The 19,632-nt window shown below is 41.8% G+C and overlaps 1 protein-coding gene across 1 annotated transcript in view; it reads right to left on the minus strand.

The window, feature by feature from the left end:
* The window catches only part of SLC9A2 (solute carrier family 9 member A2), a 97,574-nt gene that overhangs the window by 14,199 nt on the left and 63,743 nt on the right, over window positions 1-19,632 (minus strand). Inside the window, exons 5-8 of the mRNA XM_036089524.2 lie at window positions 19,253-19,455; window positions 8,864-8,953; window positions 8,004-8,074; window positions 1,355-1,516 (exon numbers count right to left, since the gene is read on the minus strand). Of these exons, the coding sequence (XP_035945417.2) occupies window positions 1,355-1,516; window positions 8,004-8,074; window positions 8,864-8,953; window positions 19,253-19,455 (526 nt within the window). The remainder of the gene's footprint in view (window positions 1-1,354; window positions 1,517-8,003; window positions 8,075-8,863; window positions 8,954-19,252; window positions 19,456-19,632) is intronic.

A 19,632-nucleotide genomic window follows, 5' to 3' on the forward strand; every position in this document is an offset into this window, starting at 1 on the left:
AACCTTTGCATTTGCTCTGCTTACTACCAGTTCCTAAATGAACTATAAGCAGGGAGTAAAACTAAGATATTTTATCTTCTGTGATCACAAAGACAATGGCTCTCCCTTGTGAAGCTGAATAATTGAATTATCCCTTGCTACAACTGCAGATGAATAGTGCATAAGAAAGATCGTTAACTTATAGAGCTAGAAGGAAACAAAGATCAAGTCTAGCCCCATTTTCTACTTGGAAGAAACTCAATCTCAGGGAAACAGATGACCCAGCTTAAGGTCACACAGTGAATTATTGCAGGGTGAGACTATAAATCAGTCACTCTGCTCACACCACTACTGTTTTTAGTGCAGTATAATGCCTTTAGCTCTAAGCCATCCTGACCACTATTTCTTTTTATTCTGGATTGTGTAAACTCCCATATTTTTAATAGGGGATTTAGGGTCTTAGTAAAAATCCTAGTTTATATGGTTGGGTGTGATTTGGAGTTTCCTGTCTCATTTCAGCTCTCCCATAGATAGCATTTTAATTAGGTGACATGTATTTTAAATGTACTTCAAGCTCATCAGTGAAGGAAGAAATCAGCAGAACCTGTAATTTCTGTCATTTTTGTAGCAGGGAAGGATGGATGTTTACATGATAAAATGACCCATTGTTAACTGAGTGTTTACAGTTCTGCTACGGATTTGCTATAAGATTTTGGGTAAGTCACTTTACCATTCTGAATCTTCATTTCCTCATTTTTAAAAGTAGGGAGACAGACTAGATCAGTGGCTCTCAAACCTGACTGCATATTGGAAATATCTGAAGAACTTATAAATAAAATATACCCATACCTGGGCCTTACCACCAGAGATTTGGGTTTTACTGGTGTGGGTGGGGCCCGGACATGTGTATTATTTAAATGCTCTTAAGATATTTTTAATATGCAGCCTATGTTGAGAATCCCTGTACCAGATGATCACTAATGTTCTTTACAAGCCTTAAACTATGACTGTATGAGAAATCTATATAATTACATGCATATTTACAATCACACACCTTAAGATATTCCATTCCAAATTGCTTGCTAAAGAGGCACCTTAACAAAGCAATGAGTTACCGCAAGAAAATATAACAAAGACATAGTCGTCTTAAACATGACAAAGTATTTTCTGACAAGCCAGTTCTAAAATAACACAACATGATGTGACCTGGGGTGACGTAAAGGAAGGTATACATTTCTAGGGTTCACAGTTTAACCAGAATCTCATTCTTCCGTGAGGTCTAGGACGTAGGTGAAATTTGTTACTCTTACTGGTGTCAAAAAGCTAGAAAGACGGACTTAGTGGTAGTAACTTTTATTTGCAAAATGGTACTTACTTCAAAGAGGCAAAGGAAGGAACCGCGCTTATCATCCCCGTCTCCGCCATCTCGATGGCATGTTTTATTTCCAGCTTTTTATACAAAGACACAATGCTTGACTTGGGTTGGTTTTCCCGAATCAAAAGCTTCCGCAGGTATTTGTCATCGAACTTCTTAAACCTGGAAATAAAGAAAATCCAAGCTTCAGTTAATTAATACTACATTGACCAGAAAAACAAAACAAAACAAAAAACACAAGCCTGTTTTTACCATCATTTCTACCACACCCAGGGAAAAACTGAGTAGTAGTGTTTTGCTTGTCTGCTCAATATATATATTTTTATATGTGCATACCTGAATATATGTGTATATAAAATATATGTGTATATAAATGATACTACTGGTACATTTTTGTATATAGCCATGATATACATATATCTAATAATCCACTCATTATAGATTAAAATATGTATATTTTTAACATTTGCGATTTTGCTGCTTCTCTTTTCAGCGACATTACTCAAAAGTGTTAATACTTGGGGCATCAGGGGGGCTCAGTCGGTTAAGTGTCTGCCTTCGGCTTAGGTCATGATCCCAGGGTCCTGGGATCGAGCCCCGCATCGGGCTCTCTGCAGGAAGCCTGCTTCTCCTTCTCCCACTCCCCCTGCTTGTGTTCCCTCTCTCACTGTCTCTCTCTCTCTCTTTCTGTGTCAAATAAATAAATAAAATCTTAAAAAAAAAAAAAAAAGAAATGTAAATACTTCCTCCAATTCCTCTCTGATTTTCTCTTGAATGTTCACAAATTAGGCTTTTGCCCCCAATACTCTGCTGAAGCTACTCGTATTGAGGTCATCAGTGACCCCACAGTATAAATCCAATGGCCAATCATTGGCCCTCACCTTTCCTGACCACTCCTGCTTAACACGTCATTTTCCAGAACATGACACACCCCTGGGTTCCCTCCTGCCTCTTTCTCAGCCTCGTTTGTCTGGTCTTTCTCTTTTTTCTGGCCTCTTGATGTAGGAGTGCCCAGGGTTCCATCTTGGCCCTCTTTACCTCCACTTGCTCTCTGGCCATCTTGCCCAGTCTCCTGATTTTAATGGCATCTCTCTGCCAGTGACTCCCACATTTGTATCTCCTGCTCCAGTCTTGCCCCCAAGCCCTAGAAATGACTATTCAGCTGCCTAGTCAACATCCCCACTTGGATATCCAGTTCTCAATCTTGATGTTCCCAGACTGAACACATTTTCTCCTATAGTCCTCGCCATTTCAGTTAATGACCACTCCACCAGGTCAAAAACCCTGATGTCACCTTTGATTCTTCTCCTTCTCTCACATTCCATGTTATGGCCTGAATTGTGTCCCCCTAAAAATTCACAGATTGAAGTCCTCACCCCTCGCACCTCAGAATGTGACTGTATTTGGAGACAGGGTCTTTACAGTGGCGACTTCGTTAAAATGAGGCCATGAAGGCAGGTCTCAATCAAATATGACTGGTGTCTCTATGACTAAAGGAAATTTGACACAAACACATAAAGAGGCAGGAAGGAGACCACCTGCAAGCCAAAGAGAGAGGTCTGTAACCGATGTTTCCCTTACAGCCCACAGAAAAAACCAAATCTGCTGATACTTTGATCTTGGACTTCTAGTCCCCAAAACTGTGAGAAAAAAAGATAGTAGGAGAAAATAAATTTCTATTGTTTAAACCACCCAGTCTGTGGTACTTTGTTATAACAACTCCTATCCACTCTATTGGCAATTTCTGCTAGTTCCACCATCAACACACACACACACACACACAATCCAACCATGCCTCACCACTTCTACACTCCTACCTCTTGGATCTACCCTGGTCCAAGACATCATCATCCCTTAATGGATTCTGGCAACAGGCACCCGACTGGTCTCCCTGCTTCCACCACTGCATTCCTACAGACTACCCTCGACACAGAAGCCAGAGTGAGCCTGATAAAATGTAAGTCAAACCATGTAAAACTCTGCATCTCACTTGAGTAAATGCACAATGACCTGGGGGCCCTACACAATTTGGAGCTGCGTCTCTTAGCAGTGCGCTTCTCACATCCAGCCTCACTGGTGTCCTTCCTGCCCTGGAAGCTCGCCAGCTCTGCTCCGACCCGTGGGCCTTTATACCCAGTGTCCCTTCCACCACGAACACCTTTCCCCCACACACCTGCAGGGCTCAGTTTAAATCTTTCCTCTGGAGTCACTTACCAGAAAAGCCTCTCCCATCCATCCCATTAGAACTGCATGCCTTTTCCCACCCCCTGAGCTTCCTATTCTACCTGCCAGCTATAATTTTCTCCATAGCAATTATCATTTTCAAACACGCTCTATAATTTATCTTACTTTCTGTCCCCTAGCACTAGAATGATATATATGGGCAGAGATTTGTTTTTTTCCCAGTTTCTCCTTATCACCAGTGCCTCGGACAGTGCCTGGCACACTCTAAGCACAGATAGTAGAATGGATCATTTGGTCTCAATTCCTCCCCGTATCCACACCGTCTGCCCTATTACTTGGCAATGTCCTTCCACCACAGCCTAGGTGACCTGCGCTGTCCTGTTTCCTCAACATTGTTCCCTGCTCTGGTCAGTGGGCTGTAGCAGACGTGACAATTGGGGCAGAGGCTTAAAATGGGTTTGTGTATTGAAGCTTACCTCTTTTGTTTCTATAATTACCATGAGAAGGATATGTGTGGAGTGACTCCTTAGTCCCAGGACAAAGGTGAATGCCACATGAAGCAGAGTTCAGTCACTCCAGTCACATCAGAGAAGGCCAGCCGGGATCAGCTGACAAAATCAACCAACCCCGGGAAGCATGAGCAAGACCAGTCCACAGCAGCCCAGCGCAGCCCAGAGCCTGGACTCTCAGACTCGTGCGTGACTCATGCACTTTAATAATGTCACTGTTGTTTGAGCAGCTGAGTATCAGGGTGGTTTGTTATGTAACATTATTATGCCAATAGGTAAGCAAAACAGCATGCAATGAATATTTGTTGAGAAAGAAAAAAAATGCGTTATGGTGATTACCATAAGCCCAAGGAGGTTTATAGGTACACCCGTGCTATGAAAGGAACAATGTGAACCCACATTCTTGGTACTAGCCCTTTGTTCTACACTGGAGGGCAAAAAACAATTAAAGAGTCCTCCTTTTGACTGGCCACTACAGGAAACAGGGGCCAAGTTTTTTCTATGTTTATTCTGAATTTCACATGAGGCTCATTGGGCTAGGACTCCTGGCAGCAACGCATCTTTTTAAACTTCTGTTATTCTTATTATTGTTTTGGCTTTTCACTAGAGAGAAACAAAAGAAAGAATAAGCATTAAGAGCAAGGGCATCTGATTTATAGGAACTGTGCACTTTCTTTGCTTTATTTTCACACCTTTCATTTCTCTGCCAACCTACACCTAGGCACTCTCTCTCGCCATCATTAGACTCCTTTTACCAAGTTTGAGAAACTTCCCTACTCAAAGGTTTAAGCCTTACCCTTTCTCAAAGGATCAGCTACCTCACAAATTCTCTGGCAAGACCACTAGAAATCCACAGCATTAAGGATTCCAGAGGAAATGGAAAGAAACCCGACATACCTAAAACAATCCACTTCTTTATATGTGATCTTTAGTAACATCAACAATTATGTACATACCAGAGATAGGATCTGAGCAGAGCTAATTTTAAGAATGACCTGCGTCAGCACCAAATTCCTCCATACCCACACACACTTCCCTGCTCTACCTGCGATATCCAGTGGGCTTGACAATCCAGGGAATTATTTTGAAATTTACCTGGAGAATGTCATGCATGGAAATATACAGGGGTTGAATGAAACATGTACACTGCAGAGAAAAACCTGAGACACGTAGCAATATTACCTTTTAGACGTGAAATCAGACTTGGCTCTGCCATCTTTAGTATTTATAGTCCAATTAGCCTGGCAGCCTCTAGATGTTTGCCTGGAACAGACTCATGTACCCCAGAGAACAGAGTATCTCTGCCTGAAAGACAGGATGTAACCAGACTTTCTTTGACGTTCCTTTACCTGAGGTTCCAGACCAAAACCACATGACCACAGGGTCCACGACTTCCTCCTAACACTGCCCCAGGGATGCTGACCTGATTCCTACACCTGCTCACATCTATTTCCCCGTTTGGGAGGCAGAGGAGTGGTATAAATCCTTAACCCAATTTCCACTTTGGAAAGGAACCAGCTGTCCTGGGTGACTACTCTCTCTTGTCCCTCCAGGGAAGGACTGATGGGATGCTGGAGGAGGGAGAAAAGTGATCAGGTGGATAGGGAGGAGGTAGGTGGAAAACAGGCCTGGCTGAGAAAAAAAACAGAGGAAGAGAGGCAGAAAAGTCTGAATCGCTGACTTGGCAAAGACAAGGACCCGTCTTTGTTAGGAAGGTCCCGAGGACATAAAGCAGGGTAGTGCGTAGAGAGTACTGTGCAGCTGGATAGGCTTGGTTCTTTCATCCACCCCCTGCCTGCAAAAATGTGAATCCTGCCCAAGATAAATGGTCCTTTTTTTCCCCCCTATTTTAGCAATGAAGATTTTAGTTTGCTTTATTACTTTGTGCTCCCACATAGCTAACTGGGTGCTCTCACCATACAAATAAACTATTTTTTCTTTGCTTATAAAGTAAGGCTAGGTCAAAGAGGCTTTTCTACATTAGTAAACAGTGTGGTCAGGTTTGTAAAGGGTGTTTTAGCACTTAGAGTCTCTGTAACTCATCTTATTACTTAATGATAGCACTCACTCACACACACACACACACACACACACCCATTGCTGTGTTGCCTTTATTATATTGCAAAATTTTAAAGTCCTGAGTTCATGGTTTATACTTCTCCTATAATCCAGTATCATGTCAGAACATGTGAACAAACAGTAAGCACTCAAAACCTCCCTAATGTTAAATTACATAAATCGGTAGGTTGGTCAACTTCACGTAAATTAGCAGGGGGGAGGGAAGGCATCTATTAGCAAGTTAGGAAAGCAAAGGCAAGAAAGTAAGAGGAATCTACCAAAATATAGTTTAAATCTGTTGTCTGTCTCCTTCAAAAGGCTTTCCTAACCAGTGATGTGCTGATAAATGTTAACAAATTGTTTTATGGGGAAAAAAATAGGCCCTGGTTTATAGCATTTGTCAGTTCCACGGCACATGGAACACGACTCCGGCTACCCATGTGGATGGCACTGAATACGAAGTCAGGAGGAGAGGCACACGGTCAGCTCCTGGTGATTGGGTGAGCTGGCTCCTGCGCTCCGTGGTCCCCAACCCTGCTGTCCGAATTAATCCTGGAAGTCTGTTTTTCAATTTACATGAAAACATATATTTAATTCTGCCTGGATAGTGTACCTTGCCCATTTCAACTACAGGATCCTTGAAGAGGGGCGCCTGGGTGGCGCAGTCGGTTAAGTGTCTGACTCCTGGTTTCGGCTCAGGTCATGATCTTGTGGTACGGGATCGAGTCCTGCATTAGGCTCTGTGCTCAGTGCAGAGTCTGCTTGAGATTCTTTCTCTCTTCCTCTGCCCCTCCCCACTCTTACTCGTGCACGTGCGCGCTCTCTCTCTCTCAAATAAAATCTTAAAAAAAAAAAAAAGATCCTTGAAGAGAGACACTGAATCTTATTTATCCACCACAAAGCTTTTTTTTTTTTTTAAATACTTTATTTATTTGACAGACAGAGACACAGAGAGAGAGGGAACACAAGCAGGGGGAGTGGGAGAGGGAGAAGCAGGCTTCCCGCTGAGCAGGGAGCCCAATGCGGGACCGATCCCAGGACCCCGGGATCATGACCTGAGCCAAAGGCAGACGCTTAAGAACTGAGCCACCCAGGTGCCCCTACCACAAAGGCTTTAAAGGTTAAAAACAAACAGAGATAGATAGACACATTATATAAGCACACATAATCTTTCATATAAGTGCAGCTTTTAAAATATTTATTTCTATTTGTTATAATATTTGTATTTAAAATTTATTTGTAAAATACTTGTTAGTCTATTTATATTGTCAGGTGCTCCGAAGCTCTGCATTTAACAAAGCCCCTTGTCATGTGTGGGACAACAAACAGTAACAGAACCCTCAGTGCTTCACCAAATAGACTATATTCCTCAGCCTCCCTTGCAGTGAGAAAAGCCCGCATGACTGAATGCTGGCCACAGAAGGCCAGGCCATGTGTGTAACTGGAAGAATTGTGTGAAAGCTTCTGGTAACTCTAGTTAGGAGGAAGCTAGTACATATTCTTTGTCTCTTCATTATCTTTCTTCCTATGTGTAGCCTGGAATGTGCGCACGATGGCTAACGCGGGAGCAGCCATTCTGGTCTAAAAGGCAACCTTGGAAATGGAAGTGGTTCATGGACTGACCAGGACAGAAGCGTCCTGGGACCATGATGAGTCTGTGGAGCAGAGCTCACCTATTACACCTACATTGCCTACAGAGTTCTGGCTTTTTACAGAAGAGCAAGATAAGCTTCTATCTTGCTCCGGGTCTCTGTGATTGCTGAACTTTATCTCAAAGTACATACTACAGCACAATACAGGAAAGATTTGCAACACTGAGAAATAACACAGGTCAGTAAGTCCTGCTTCCAGAGTGAGCCAGAGCCCCTTCATACTATAATGGCATAAGACCTTCTTACTTGTCTCTCCAAAAGTTGTGACCCCAATGTCCACAAACATCTTCAATCCCAGTCTTCACATGATCAAAAAACTAAAACAGAAAAAGTAGGCTACTGATTAATTTTTACCTGAAATCAGTAATTTGCACTCTACTTATATCATGCCTACACTTCAAAGACCCTGACCGTTTTTGCTTTTTTCTGTTGTTGGGTTTTTGTTTGTTTGTTTTGTTTTGTTTTATTTTTACTAAAAGCAATGAAACAATGATTCCTCTCCAAATACACTGATTTTATTATATTAATAATAGGCAATTCTCAGGTTATTTTTCTCATCATAACAGTTTGTTCATAATTTTGGAAAATATGAAATATGGTGATAATTTTCCAGTAGAAACATTTTCAGATTGAAGGAAGTAACAAGAGGGATTCCTTGTTCCTGGGGTGCCTGGGTGGCTTAGTCGGTTGAGCATCTGGCTCTTGGTTTCCACTCAGGTCATGATCTCAGGGTCATGGATTGAGCCCCGAGTTGGGCTCTGCACTCAGGGGGAGTCTACTTTGGGATTCTCTCTTTCTCTGCCTCTTCCTCTGCCCCTCCCTGGTCATGCTCTCTCGCTCTCTCTCTCTCTAAAATAAAATCTTTAAAAAAAAGAGGGATTCCTTGTTCCCCCATTCCCAGGAGGTCTAGCAGGTTAATTTGGAGAAGCCACTGTGCAGCTGTGCTCACACCCCCCCGACTCAAGTCCTTCTTGGCCCTCTCTCCCTTTTACCCTCTGCCACTTCCCTCTCCTTCAAGAAATGAGTGCCAGAATGTCAAGCTGTCGACTGAATCCAACAAGTTTTTCTTTTATCACTTAAATCATTATTACTACGTTAACACTTACCCGGCAATGGATTTCTTCACTGACCGCTTGCTGTTTCTTATTGGACCTCTTAACATCGAGAAATTCCACCAGTGGTCGGATAGTAATTCCCTGCACAAAAAAAAAAAAAATAGTATATCTTCTTATAGAATTAAGTGAAAAATTCAAGAATAACTTTTATTCTTCTGAGCTTTGATAACCAACAAAAGATATCCTCCTCTCAAGATTTAATACAGTACATGTAACACTTTATTAATTTTTCCTCCTCTCCAATAACTGGCACATTTTCATAGGGCCATGACCCAACATGTGCTACTAGAAACCAAACAATGGACAAAGTTCAAGAAATTGCAAACTAATTCTAAGTAATTCTAAGAAATAGAGAAAGAAAGAAATTCCAAGAAACAATAAAGTATTATCCAAATCAGAGGAATCACCTACTTGCATTATCCATAGAAAACTTTTCAATAATTCTTATATTCATTAATTTATTAAGACCATTTTAATGGTACTTCTGCTAGACACATGTTAGGGTCTTGGCATTTGGGATACAAAGATAAAATAGTTAAGGCACTCAGTTCTAGGCCTTTGTAGTTTTATAGGGAGAAGGATATGCCAAAAATAGTTACAGAGTAGGCAAAAGGAAGGATGAGAGAGACACAGGAAGCCAGTCCAGAAAGGCCTCATAGAGAGGGAACAGTGAATAGTAGTCTTAAAAGATGTCAGAAGCATATCTTAGCGGGGACCAACCACGAGCAAAGAATCAGCAGTGAGAAAGGGTACAGAGGGGTTTGGGCATGTTTGTGAACTTGAAAAGTGGAGAGAACCATAAGCTATTTAGTAACCTAAGAAGAGAAGAAAAATTTCCTTAACATGATAAAAAAGACATCTGCCAGAAATCTATAGTGAACATCTGACTTAATAATTAAACATTAAAAGCCTTTCCATTAGAACTAGAAATAACACAAGGATACTCTTTATCTGCTATTTGACACAGTTCTGCATGTCCCAGTAAATTAAATAAGAAACAAAGAGGTAGAAGTATAGATACTAAAAATGAAATAACAAGATTTTTGTTGTTCATGAGTGATCTAGTTTTTGTCCTAAAATATCTAACACAATCTCTTTTCATTTAAAAATACCAAGAAAGTTTAATAATGTGATTAGACATATCAACATATACAAATCCGTCCCATATGCTAATTTTAAAAAAGAAACAGAATAAACACCTACATGAGAGAGAATAGATATATATATTAGTGTGTACTCATATATAATAATATATAAAATATATATAGTATACTATACAGACACTAACTATATACACTTATATAATCCATCCATGTATATATATAATATACAATCCTATCATGAAATGCATAAAATCTTCACAAAAAGAACTATAAAACTTAGTAAAAGGATATTCAAAAGATCTGGGTTTTAAAAAGACACTTCCTAGATGGGATTACATACGATATTATGTTGACAATTTTATCTCAGTGCATGCAATACAATTCCGATACCTATTCCAAAAGGATTTTTATTAACAGAACTTGAGAAGTCAGCTCTAAATTAGTCGGGGGCAGTAAAAGTAACCAGGAAAATTTAGCAAAATAAGAATGATAGGAGAACTTAGATATCAAAACAATCAGCTAATATACTTAAAATTACGAGATATTAGCACTAAAACAGGCCAAGTGAGGAGGGGGTGAGAACATGGGGTCAAGGAAGATCCCAAAGACTCCTGCATGGTAGGCAGGTGGCTGGCCCTTCTTGGCATGGGGAACACATGCATGGGGGCAATAAGTGGATTTTGGGGGGTGAGGAGGGATGGGTACATTGAGATATGTTCCCTGTCATGCATTTGATTTCGTCTCGCCTTTCTGCATGTCTTTATTCGGGAATGCTTTTGATAATATAAACTGTGACACACACACACACACTTTTTAAGGGAGGTCATTCACTGTGTTCCATCAATCCGGCTTCGGGCATTTTTTAAGCTTAACTTTAACTTTCTGAAGTGTAAACTGATTTTGACCGAATTTAGTAGAAGACACACCTTACGTCCTATTTGCTTTTCAGTCTGTCACTTTGAAATAACACAGGAGGTAATAAACAGTTTTCTAATCAACACGTATCCTGTCATTTTTAACTTACGTAAATGAAAATGGGTATAAACATGGTTTATGGAGTTGGGTGATTCCACTGAACTCCAGATTCCATGAAGCCACTGATTTAATAACCACTCCAGGAAAAAAAAAAAAAATCAACAAAATCAATGCAATTTTGAAACTATATAATGTATTCTAAGGACGCTAACTGTTGTTTTGCATGCTTTTTTCCTATCAGTATCCACTTAGGAAAAAAAATAAGTGAGGGCCCAGCAGTTGTAAATACGGGACATAGAAATAAAGATAGGACACAGGCCCCAATCCAGATGTTGACTCCTTCCACTGGACAGATAATCTAGAGGTTAGTGCACTGTCACAAATAAAACAACACTGATCAACTACCGGAAGCAAGTATGGCCTGGTACCTAGCGTAACCCCAGCTTCTAAAAATACAACATATTGTAGTTTATAACTAATACAATTTATTGGTTATATGCAACGGATCACGGACACTGTCTTTGAACAACCTCTACTTAAACAGCTCCTTTCAGAGTCTCCTATTTGCTCTTTGAAGTATTTGCAGTTGTCATGTCATGTCAACAGGAATGATCTGATAGGTTTCTCTCCCTCCCTTCTTCCTTCCTTCCTCAATCCATCTATTTTGGAGGCAGAGTACCTGGCATCTGCGAACGTCATATTAAGTTCCCTAGGCTGGATGCTATCCTCTAGGAGCCCTGAGTCTTGGGTTGGGAGAAATAAAGGAAAAGCACAAACAAAAACAAAAACAACAGCTAACGTTTGAGAAGGCACCTTATTTTAACCACATTGGAAAATTTCCAGTTCAGGTCACCTGCGAAGCAACCTTTGATAAGCCTTAGAAAAACAGCTTGTTACCATCCGTGTAGGTTGAAACAATAAAGAAACACCTTGGTTTTCCATCAAACCACTGAAAACCATATTTGCAAAGGGCAAGTGATGGTTCCCCCATTCACTCGGCTTTGGCACAATACGCACAACACCTCGGGGCCAGACCTGATGGAAGGGAATCATTTAGCCGCAGGCACCACCAGGCAGCCAGCCCGGTGAGCTCTGTTTTTTCCACCCTGTGCCACCTCTATCTCCACCTGCCTGCTTCTGCAGACACAAAAAAGAACTGCTGTCTGATGAAGTAATGAGCATTCTTTTGGTTTGAGCTTTTGGAAGAAAATGATTTCTTGTTTGGTTGTTTTTTGTTTTTTATTTCATTAAATTTTGCACAAAAAAAAAAAAAAGTGGGAGGAACTGCCTTACATTTCTCTGCTGATCTAGTAGACAATGTCCAGCAAAACTCAAAGAAACTCTCTAACAACAACCAAAAAAAGTCACTATCATTGCTCTGCTATCCCATATCCTCTGTAAGGCCTTGCTCACATTACAAACTTAATTATAGAGATCATAAGCCCGGCTTAACAGGTGGTATTTATCTTTGAATGGGATAAGTGGGCAAGAACCATAAAAGTGTTCTCGGGGGGTGCTCACGCTCTTCACGCCACAGTCTCCCGACCTCTGTGTATCTTTCTTTCTGGACTTAACCACAGGCACAGTAACTGGCTGTCAGACATCTGTCTCTTCCCCTGAATCATGTCTTTCTCTTTCCTGTGCCATCAGTGTTTCTCTCTACCGTCCCACCAGCATTCAGGCACGCTACTATGGCTCCCGTCTTTGCAAAACACAAACAAAACCCTCCTCTGGCTCACATTCTCCTCTTGTGGCCACTCCTTTCCTCTCCCAGACCTCAGCAGACTTGCCTTCTATCTCCTGTCTGTCTCCAATCTCTCTTTATCCTTCTCCCTGGAATCCAACTGATGGGAGTTTCCTCACCATCTGACCCCAGCACTCTTGTGAAGATGTCCACTCATCACGGACTTGCTGCATACAATAGTCCACTCTTTGTTCCCACCTTGCCTGACCATGCACCCCATTTGTCACAGTTGCTAGAACCCTCTCCTTCCTCAACACTCTCTTCACTTGTGTGGATGAGCCCCTCTTGATGTTTCTCCCATTTTACTATTCACCTTTTTCATTCTCCTCGACTGGTTCATGAACGTTTTCTTGACTTCTCAATATTGGTATGCCTCCTTATCTATTCTCTCCCTATGCTCACTCCTGAATTGTTTCTTCCAGACTCATGTTTTACAAACCATCTATATACCAATGAGTCTCAAATTTCTATTTCCCACTCTGGCTTCTCCCATAAATTCTAGACCCATACATACAATTGCCTAGTCAATATCTCTATTTGGATGTCTAATAGGCAATAGGCACGTCCAAGATATATGTGTCCAAAACCAAACACCCGATTCCCCACCCTTCAAACCCAATACTCCACCGATATTAAATTAAACATCACCTTCTTTTACCTAGTTGCTCAGTCACAAACCCTTGCAACTATCTTTGTGCTTTCTCTTACATCCTAAATTACTCACCTACATTTTTTATCTTAAAAAGTCCTGATCATCTTGCTCATTTTATTGTAGGACCAGAATGAATTTTTGTTAGTTCCACTGAATTCCACTTAGTAATGGTATATGCTAATTAAATATAGGCATGTGTCATTGTTACACTATATACATATCTTAAACACGACCATTCGTTTAACAAATGAAAGCACAATGTCTATAAAATAGTTGGCATCACCGCCCCAGTTTGACAGGCTAAGTCAGCAAAGGTATTTTTTTTATTTTTATTTTTTATTGGGAGGAGGGGCAGAGGGAGAGGAAGAGAGAGAGAATCTTAAGCAGGCTTCATACCTAGTGCAGAGCCCCATGTAGGGCTTGATCTCAGGACCCTGAGATCATGACCTGAGCTGAAATCAAGAGTCAGGTGCTTAACTGACTGAGCTACCCAGGTGCCCCCAGAGGTATTTGATTTTTGGGAAAAGCCAGCCCACCCTGGGTCCTGAGTATCCCACACACTCTTGCAGGGGGTGCCCATGATGCAGGGCTTCAACTGCCTTTACCCAGGCCATTTTTCAGGGTTGCATTTGCAACAAGCAATATTGAGAGATGAGGTAATGTCACCCTCGAGACAAAGAGTGATAAATCCTCCAGCTCAGTGCCTGTCTCCTGTAATGCGACCCGCCACATGTGTGGACATCCATCCTGGGCCCTCTGTGGGGGGACCTGAGGTGTGGAACACTGACCCAAACCAACACGAAGCTCTGGCTACTGCTTTGGCCATGAGTAATAAAGCCCTTTGTCTATGATGCAGGAGTCAGGTGTCCTCTGCAAGCATCCATGGAAGTTTTACAGGCAAGTTAAACTTGTTAACTTGCAAATAGGGTAAAATCCCAGACGCTTCACAGTTCTAGACAATGACTTACAATAGACACAACATGGATCTGTGGTGGAGGCAGAAAGAGACTGTCCTCTTTTGAATTCCAGTCAACCTTGCTACCTGATGGGCTTCTAGATAACCACTGATGGATTTCCAGAATTCAGAGGATCTGCTTATGATCATAGGGATTTATTAAATAATAACCAGATTGTTAGTTGTTCTGCAATCATTTTTCTTTTCAAAGAAAAGATATGTACATCAAAGGGCATTGTTTTTCTTACTTCTATAGCCATTTTACTTAATGTTATAATTAAAACAGCAAATCATCAGGTTAAATCATCAAGTACTATGTTTACATACAAATTTCTTCTCTACTGCCTGGGAGGGAGGTACCATTATCCAGAGGCTGTTCTAGACAATAACTATCAGAATATCAACCAGAAGTTTAACCCAGGACAGCCTTACTCCAACGTCTGTGCTTTCTACTACTAGACTCTACCTCGCGCCCAATCTCAAATATAATTTTAAAATGAGAGACAGCTTATATTTTATGTAATATTACCAATCTTATCTGAAAGAAAAAGAATTCACATGAGCAAGGAATCAGAATTGTTTACTCATTCAATATTCCACAAGCAAGACTGTATTCTGGTAACATGTTAATATGCTTCATCAAGAGGCTACTTTCCTAATTATCAGCATGATTCAAAGAATGTTAAAATTCTCATTATAAGTCTAGGTGTCAGATAATAAACCATATGTCACATGGAATTCTATTTTAGAAGATAGTGCTAACTCAACAGTATTAGGGATGGAAGAGCTCATCATACAAGACATGTTGAAATAAAGGGGAAAGACACTTAGAAGTTGAATGATAGATCCATCAACATAAAAGTTGTCACTTGAAAAAGAATGCATAGCCCTTAATCAGAAGGCAAATATTATGCATAGATTATAATTAATTGTTTCTACTATGTTTATAACCCATAAGTATTTTCTTTCAGGATTCTTTCCCTGAGTTCCTTAATTATTGATGTATTCTGGAAAAAAAGATCCTTTCTGAAGGGAGTATGTGTGTGTTTGTGTGGGTGTGAACGTGTGTGTTCATAACCCAGAACCACTTAAGAGCAGGTCATTAGTCTCCAATCTGTGCACACAAAAGGGTGGGCCAGACAACAGTGGCAGGAAGATTACAGTATGGATGGAACTACAGAAATTCCACGTCCCCACGGGCATCAGAGAGAGCTTCACCAGGTTAGTCTTAAACCTAATCGGAGGAGAAGACTGCTCATGATGTATGCTTATAGACTCCAAATACTGACCCCCCCAAAATCTCTGAAAGGTAAATTTGATATGCTTACAATACCAAATATAGCCAATAAATCTAGACTATTCTGTCTGTGGCCTCTGATTTTTCATCTGTCACATCAAAAATTCTGTTAAATATTGCTATACATGCTATTCATTCAAAGTGGGTGTGTAGGCTTTGAAGATGGGGAATCTAAATTTCACCTATATCTTTTGGTTGATTTACAATTCCCAAAAGCCAAGATATATGAGTATAATAACAAGACTCTATATTAATCACCTATGTCCACATATGCATTGAATAATAGTATACCTTTCTGCAATACTTTCCTTTTTCCTATGTATGCTATGTTTGTTCTGATTGTAGAAATGTCATTTTATGTCTCTGTTGAATCTACTAACTAAAAAATTTGAGCTTGTCTTTTGTATGTGCTCTCCTGAATTACATCTTCCTATTTTGTCATTTTTTATTGGATTTTACAAATGCACGTGTCCATGATGTTGGGGGAGGGGGCCACTTCTACACTGTAGATATCTGAGAAACACTTGTGTGGATAACAGCAGCTGATATATTCATCTCCAAATGACCCAGTTCCTAGTTACACTAGACTGACATGGTTCTATTTTTGTATTTGACACCTTAAGTTCTGCGAGCACGGAGGAGTCCAGAACACTGACTAAGCCCTGGCAGGGCTCGCGGGGAGTGCTAAAGGACAGGGCAGCTGGCCTAGGAGAGGGCGGTGAGTCACTCACCCCTGCCTGACTTTTCCCCTCAAGCCTGCTGCCCTAGGATTCTCCCGAGAGATTAAAAGGCTCAAGGCAAAATGAATTCAATGCACAATTTTGCCTCAGGTAAAATGTGGGAGTAGCAAATTGGATGACTTTTTACAAGGATCCTATAAACTCTTTAATAAAAAGATAGAGACAAGAGCATTCGCTTCTCCTCTACACCCAGGTGTCTCCCTGAGTTTAAGAAGGACATGGGATATTTGAACCAAAACTAGCATGTATTACTATAACTGAAACTGTTACTAACCATGACCTGGTCAATAATATCTTCTGAGTGAAGTCAACGGAGCTCAGTAGGTCTGAGCTCGTCTGTGGGTCAGAGTCCTAGGCTCAAGTTCAGCTTCTGTCACGGGGCTCATTCTCAAAGGTCTGTTGTGAGGAATGAAATGAGATAATACATATGGAAAAGGCCTTGTCTGAGTTCCTGGCACAAGAAAGCCATCACTGATGGGTACCAGCAGTAGGAAGGTGCTGGTGACAAAGACAATAACAGGAAGTGGCCACTTCTTGACTTAGGACAGGCGCTCCCGAGGCATTCTTCTCCAGGATTCCTCACATAGGACAACCCACTGTCGCCAGCCCTGGGAGGTGTGAATGGATGAAGGATGCACTGCTTTTTGGGGAACTGATCAGTGGAAGGAGGAGGGGCACAGCGAGTTACAATACTGAACTCTTATTATGCACTTCATTTAGAGTTAACATTAAACTGGTTCCTGTTTCACATTTTACTATCTGTGTAGACGTGGGAGAGGCACTGACGCACAGGCTCATTGCCTCAGTGTCCTCATCTGTAATTCTGTAATATGGCAATAATAACAGTGACTCCTAGACTTCTGTGCCATAGAATTGTTATGAGGAATAAATGTGATCATATAAAGAGAGCTTAGATCTGAGTCAGGCACCTAGAAAGCATTCTGTGATGAACTGTTAAACATTTTTTTTTTTTTTAAAGTACCTCCTAAAGGGGTGCCTGGGTTGGGCAGTCAGTTAAGTACCAGACTCTTGGTTTTGTTCAGCTCAGGTCGTGATCTCAGGGTCCTGAGATGGAGCCCCGCGTCTGGCTCTGCACTCAGTGTGGAGTTTGCTTGTCCTTCTCTCTCCTTCTCTGTCCCTCCCCCACCCCTGGTGTCTCTCTCTCTCTCTCTCAGTCTCTCTCTAATAAATAAATCTTTAAAACAAAGAATAAATAAATAAAAAGTACCTCCTATAAATAAATAAATAAATAAATAGAAACTACCTCCTGGTTTTCCCCCTTTGTCATTATCACTTGCCCTCAGGCTCCTTGGCTGCCTTCCTCTTCTCCCCAGTGTCTTAAGGTTGGGCTGCCCTAGAAACCAGTTCTTGGTCCTGTGTACTGGCTTCTTTGATATATATTCACTCCCTTGACCATCCTGTCCAGTTTCAGTGCTTCAAACGTCAGCTCTCAGCTGTCTCCTGAACTCCAGACCCAGTACCCTGCTGCCTACTCATCTCCCTGCTTGTAGGTCTAATCGGCACACCTAAGCGGGCATGCTTGTAACCAAGTCTCATCCCTTCATCCACACCCTTCCCTTCTCATGTGAGGGGAAGTCTGTCCTCCCAGCCGCTTGGACCAGAAGCCCTGGAGTCCTCAGGGATGGCTCTTTCTCTCACACCCATGTCTAACCCACTGGGGATCCTGTAGGTTCCACCTTCATGATGTCGAGGATCTCATTCCTTCTCGGCACCAGTCTGCTTGGTGACTGCACTGGTCTCCACACTACATTTCCCAAGTCTATCCTGTCCTCTTAGCAGACTATTCTTCAGTGTCCAGGGTGATTCTTTTACAAAGTAAGTCAAAAACACATCAGGCTTCTGCACAGAACCCAAAGGCTTCCATTCCACTTGGAGAAGAGCCAGCCCCTACATGGGCCTGTGTGGCCTTATCCTATCTAGGACCCTAGGGTCTCCCTCACTGTGTTCATCCCCATCCCTCCAGCCACACTGGCCAGGAACATACTGCCTGCATACCTTTGGTCCTATCAGCCTGGAATGTTCTTTGGCTTAGCTAATTCCTTCACTATCCCCCACAAGCCTTTACTCAAATGTCATTTTTTTCACTGTTGCCTTTCATGACAATTCTATTTAGAACTGCAACTCCCCCTCACTCACTATTCTGCTTCTTGATACACAGCACCTTTCACCTTCTTATATACTCTGTAATTTACTCACTTAGCATGTCTAGTGTCTAGCATCTGCCATCCCCTCTGGGATCTAGGATGGGGATATTTCTGCATTTTGTTCATCATGGATCCTAAGCCCCTAAAGCACTGCCTGGCACACAGCAGGAGTCTAATACATATTTACTAAATGAGTATCTGCAAAATATAATCTCCTAAGGGCTGGCTTAGTAACTTAAAGAGACTGATTGGTAAAGTCAGGATCTTGACACAGGCCCGTGTTCTTCCTACCACACTTTCTGCCTCCAGATACTAAGCATGTGTTCACGCATCCCAGCATTTCAAGGGACACACTGCTATGCAGTCAACTAACGTCACACTGCTGTTGGAAGGTCATCACACAAGTAGCATTTAATGAGTACATTTCCTAGGTCAGAGAGTTAGACGAATGACAAGGATTAGCGAGCTCAGTTCCTAAGTTTCCAGTAGTAAGCTTAGATCACTAAGCTGAGTTTCCTTAAATAAAAATGCCTGCGTGTGGGCCAAGTGACCAGATTGGATTCCCTTAGGCCCCTGCACAATCAGGTGACACCAGGAAGCAGCATTTTCCCTGACATCATAATTACCAAAGCCGCAACACACCTTCACCACTTGGCCTCTTGTGGAAGGCGTCCGTTATGATAGCCTGAACGATCCTGTCTCCTCCCGGTAACCAGAGAGACTCTGCCGGGAGAGAGAAGCTTACTCACCAGGATGAAGACAGTAAAGAATATGACAACAATGGCCGCTGTAATGAACAGCTTCTTCCGGGGAAACACAGCAGCCGGGAGGAGAAACACCAGCGCAAAGCAGATGGCACCTCGGAGCCCTCCATAGGCGATGATGAACTGGTCCTTAAAGGTCAGGGGGATCGTCCGGAACCAGTTGATGACCTGAGTCAGGACAAAGACACCTGAGAACGAAAAGCAAAACCAGAGAAAACAGACTGTGTGAGGCCAGAGCATGAAACTAGGAAGGAAAACTCATTCTCGGTGCTTCTGTGACAGGGAGAAGTGTCTAATAAGCCCCACAGTCTTTCCCCTTTTCCTCTGCTCTCGGGCATTTGGTGTTCGGGGATAACGGGTGAAAA

This window comes from Halichoerus grypus, chromosome 10 (genome assembly GCF_964656455.1).
Source record: "Halichoerus grypus chromosome 10, mHalGry1.hap1.1, whole genome shotgun sequence".
Taxonomy (NCBI): Eukaryota; Metazoa; Chordata; class Mammalia; order Carnivora; family Phocidae; genus Halichoerus; species Halichoerus grypus.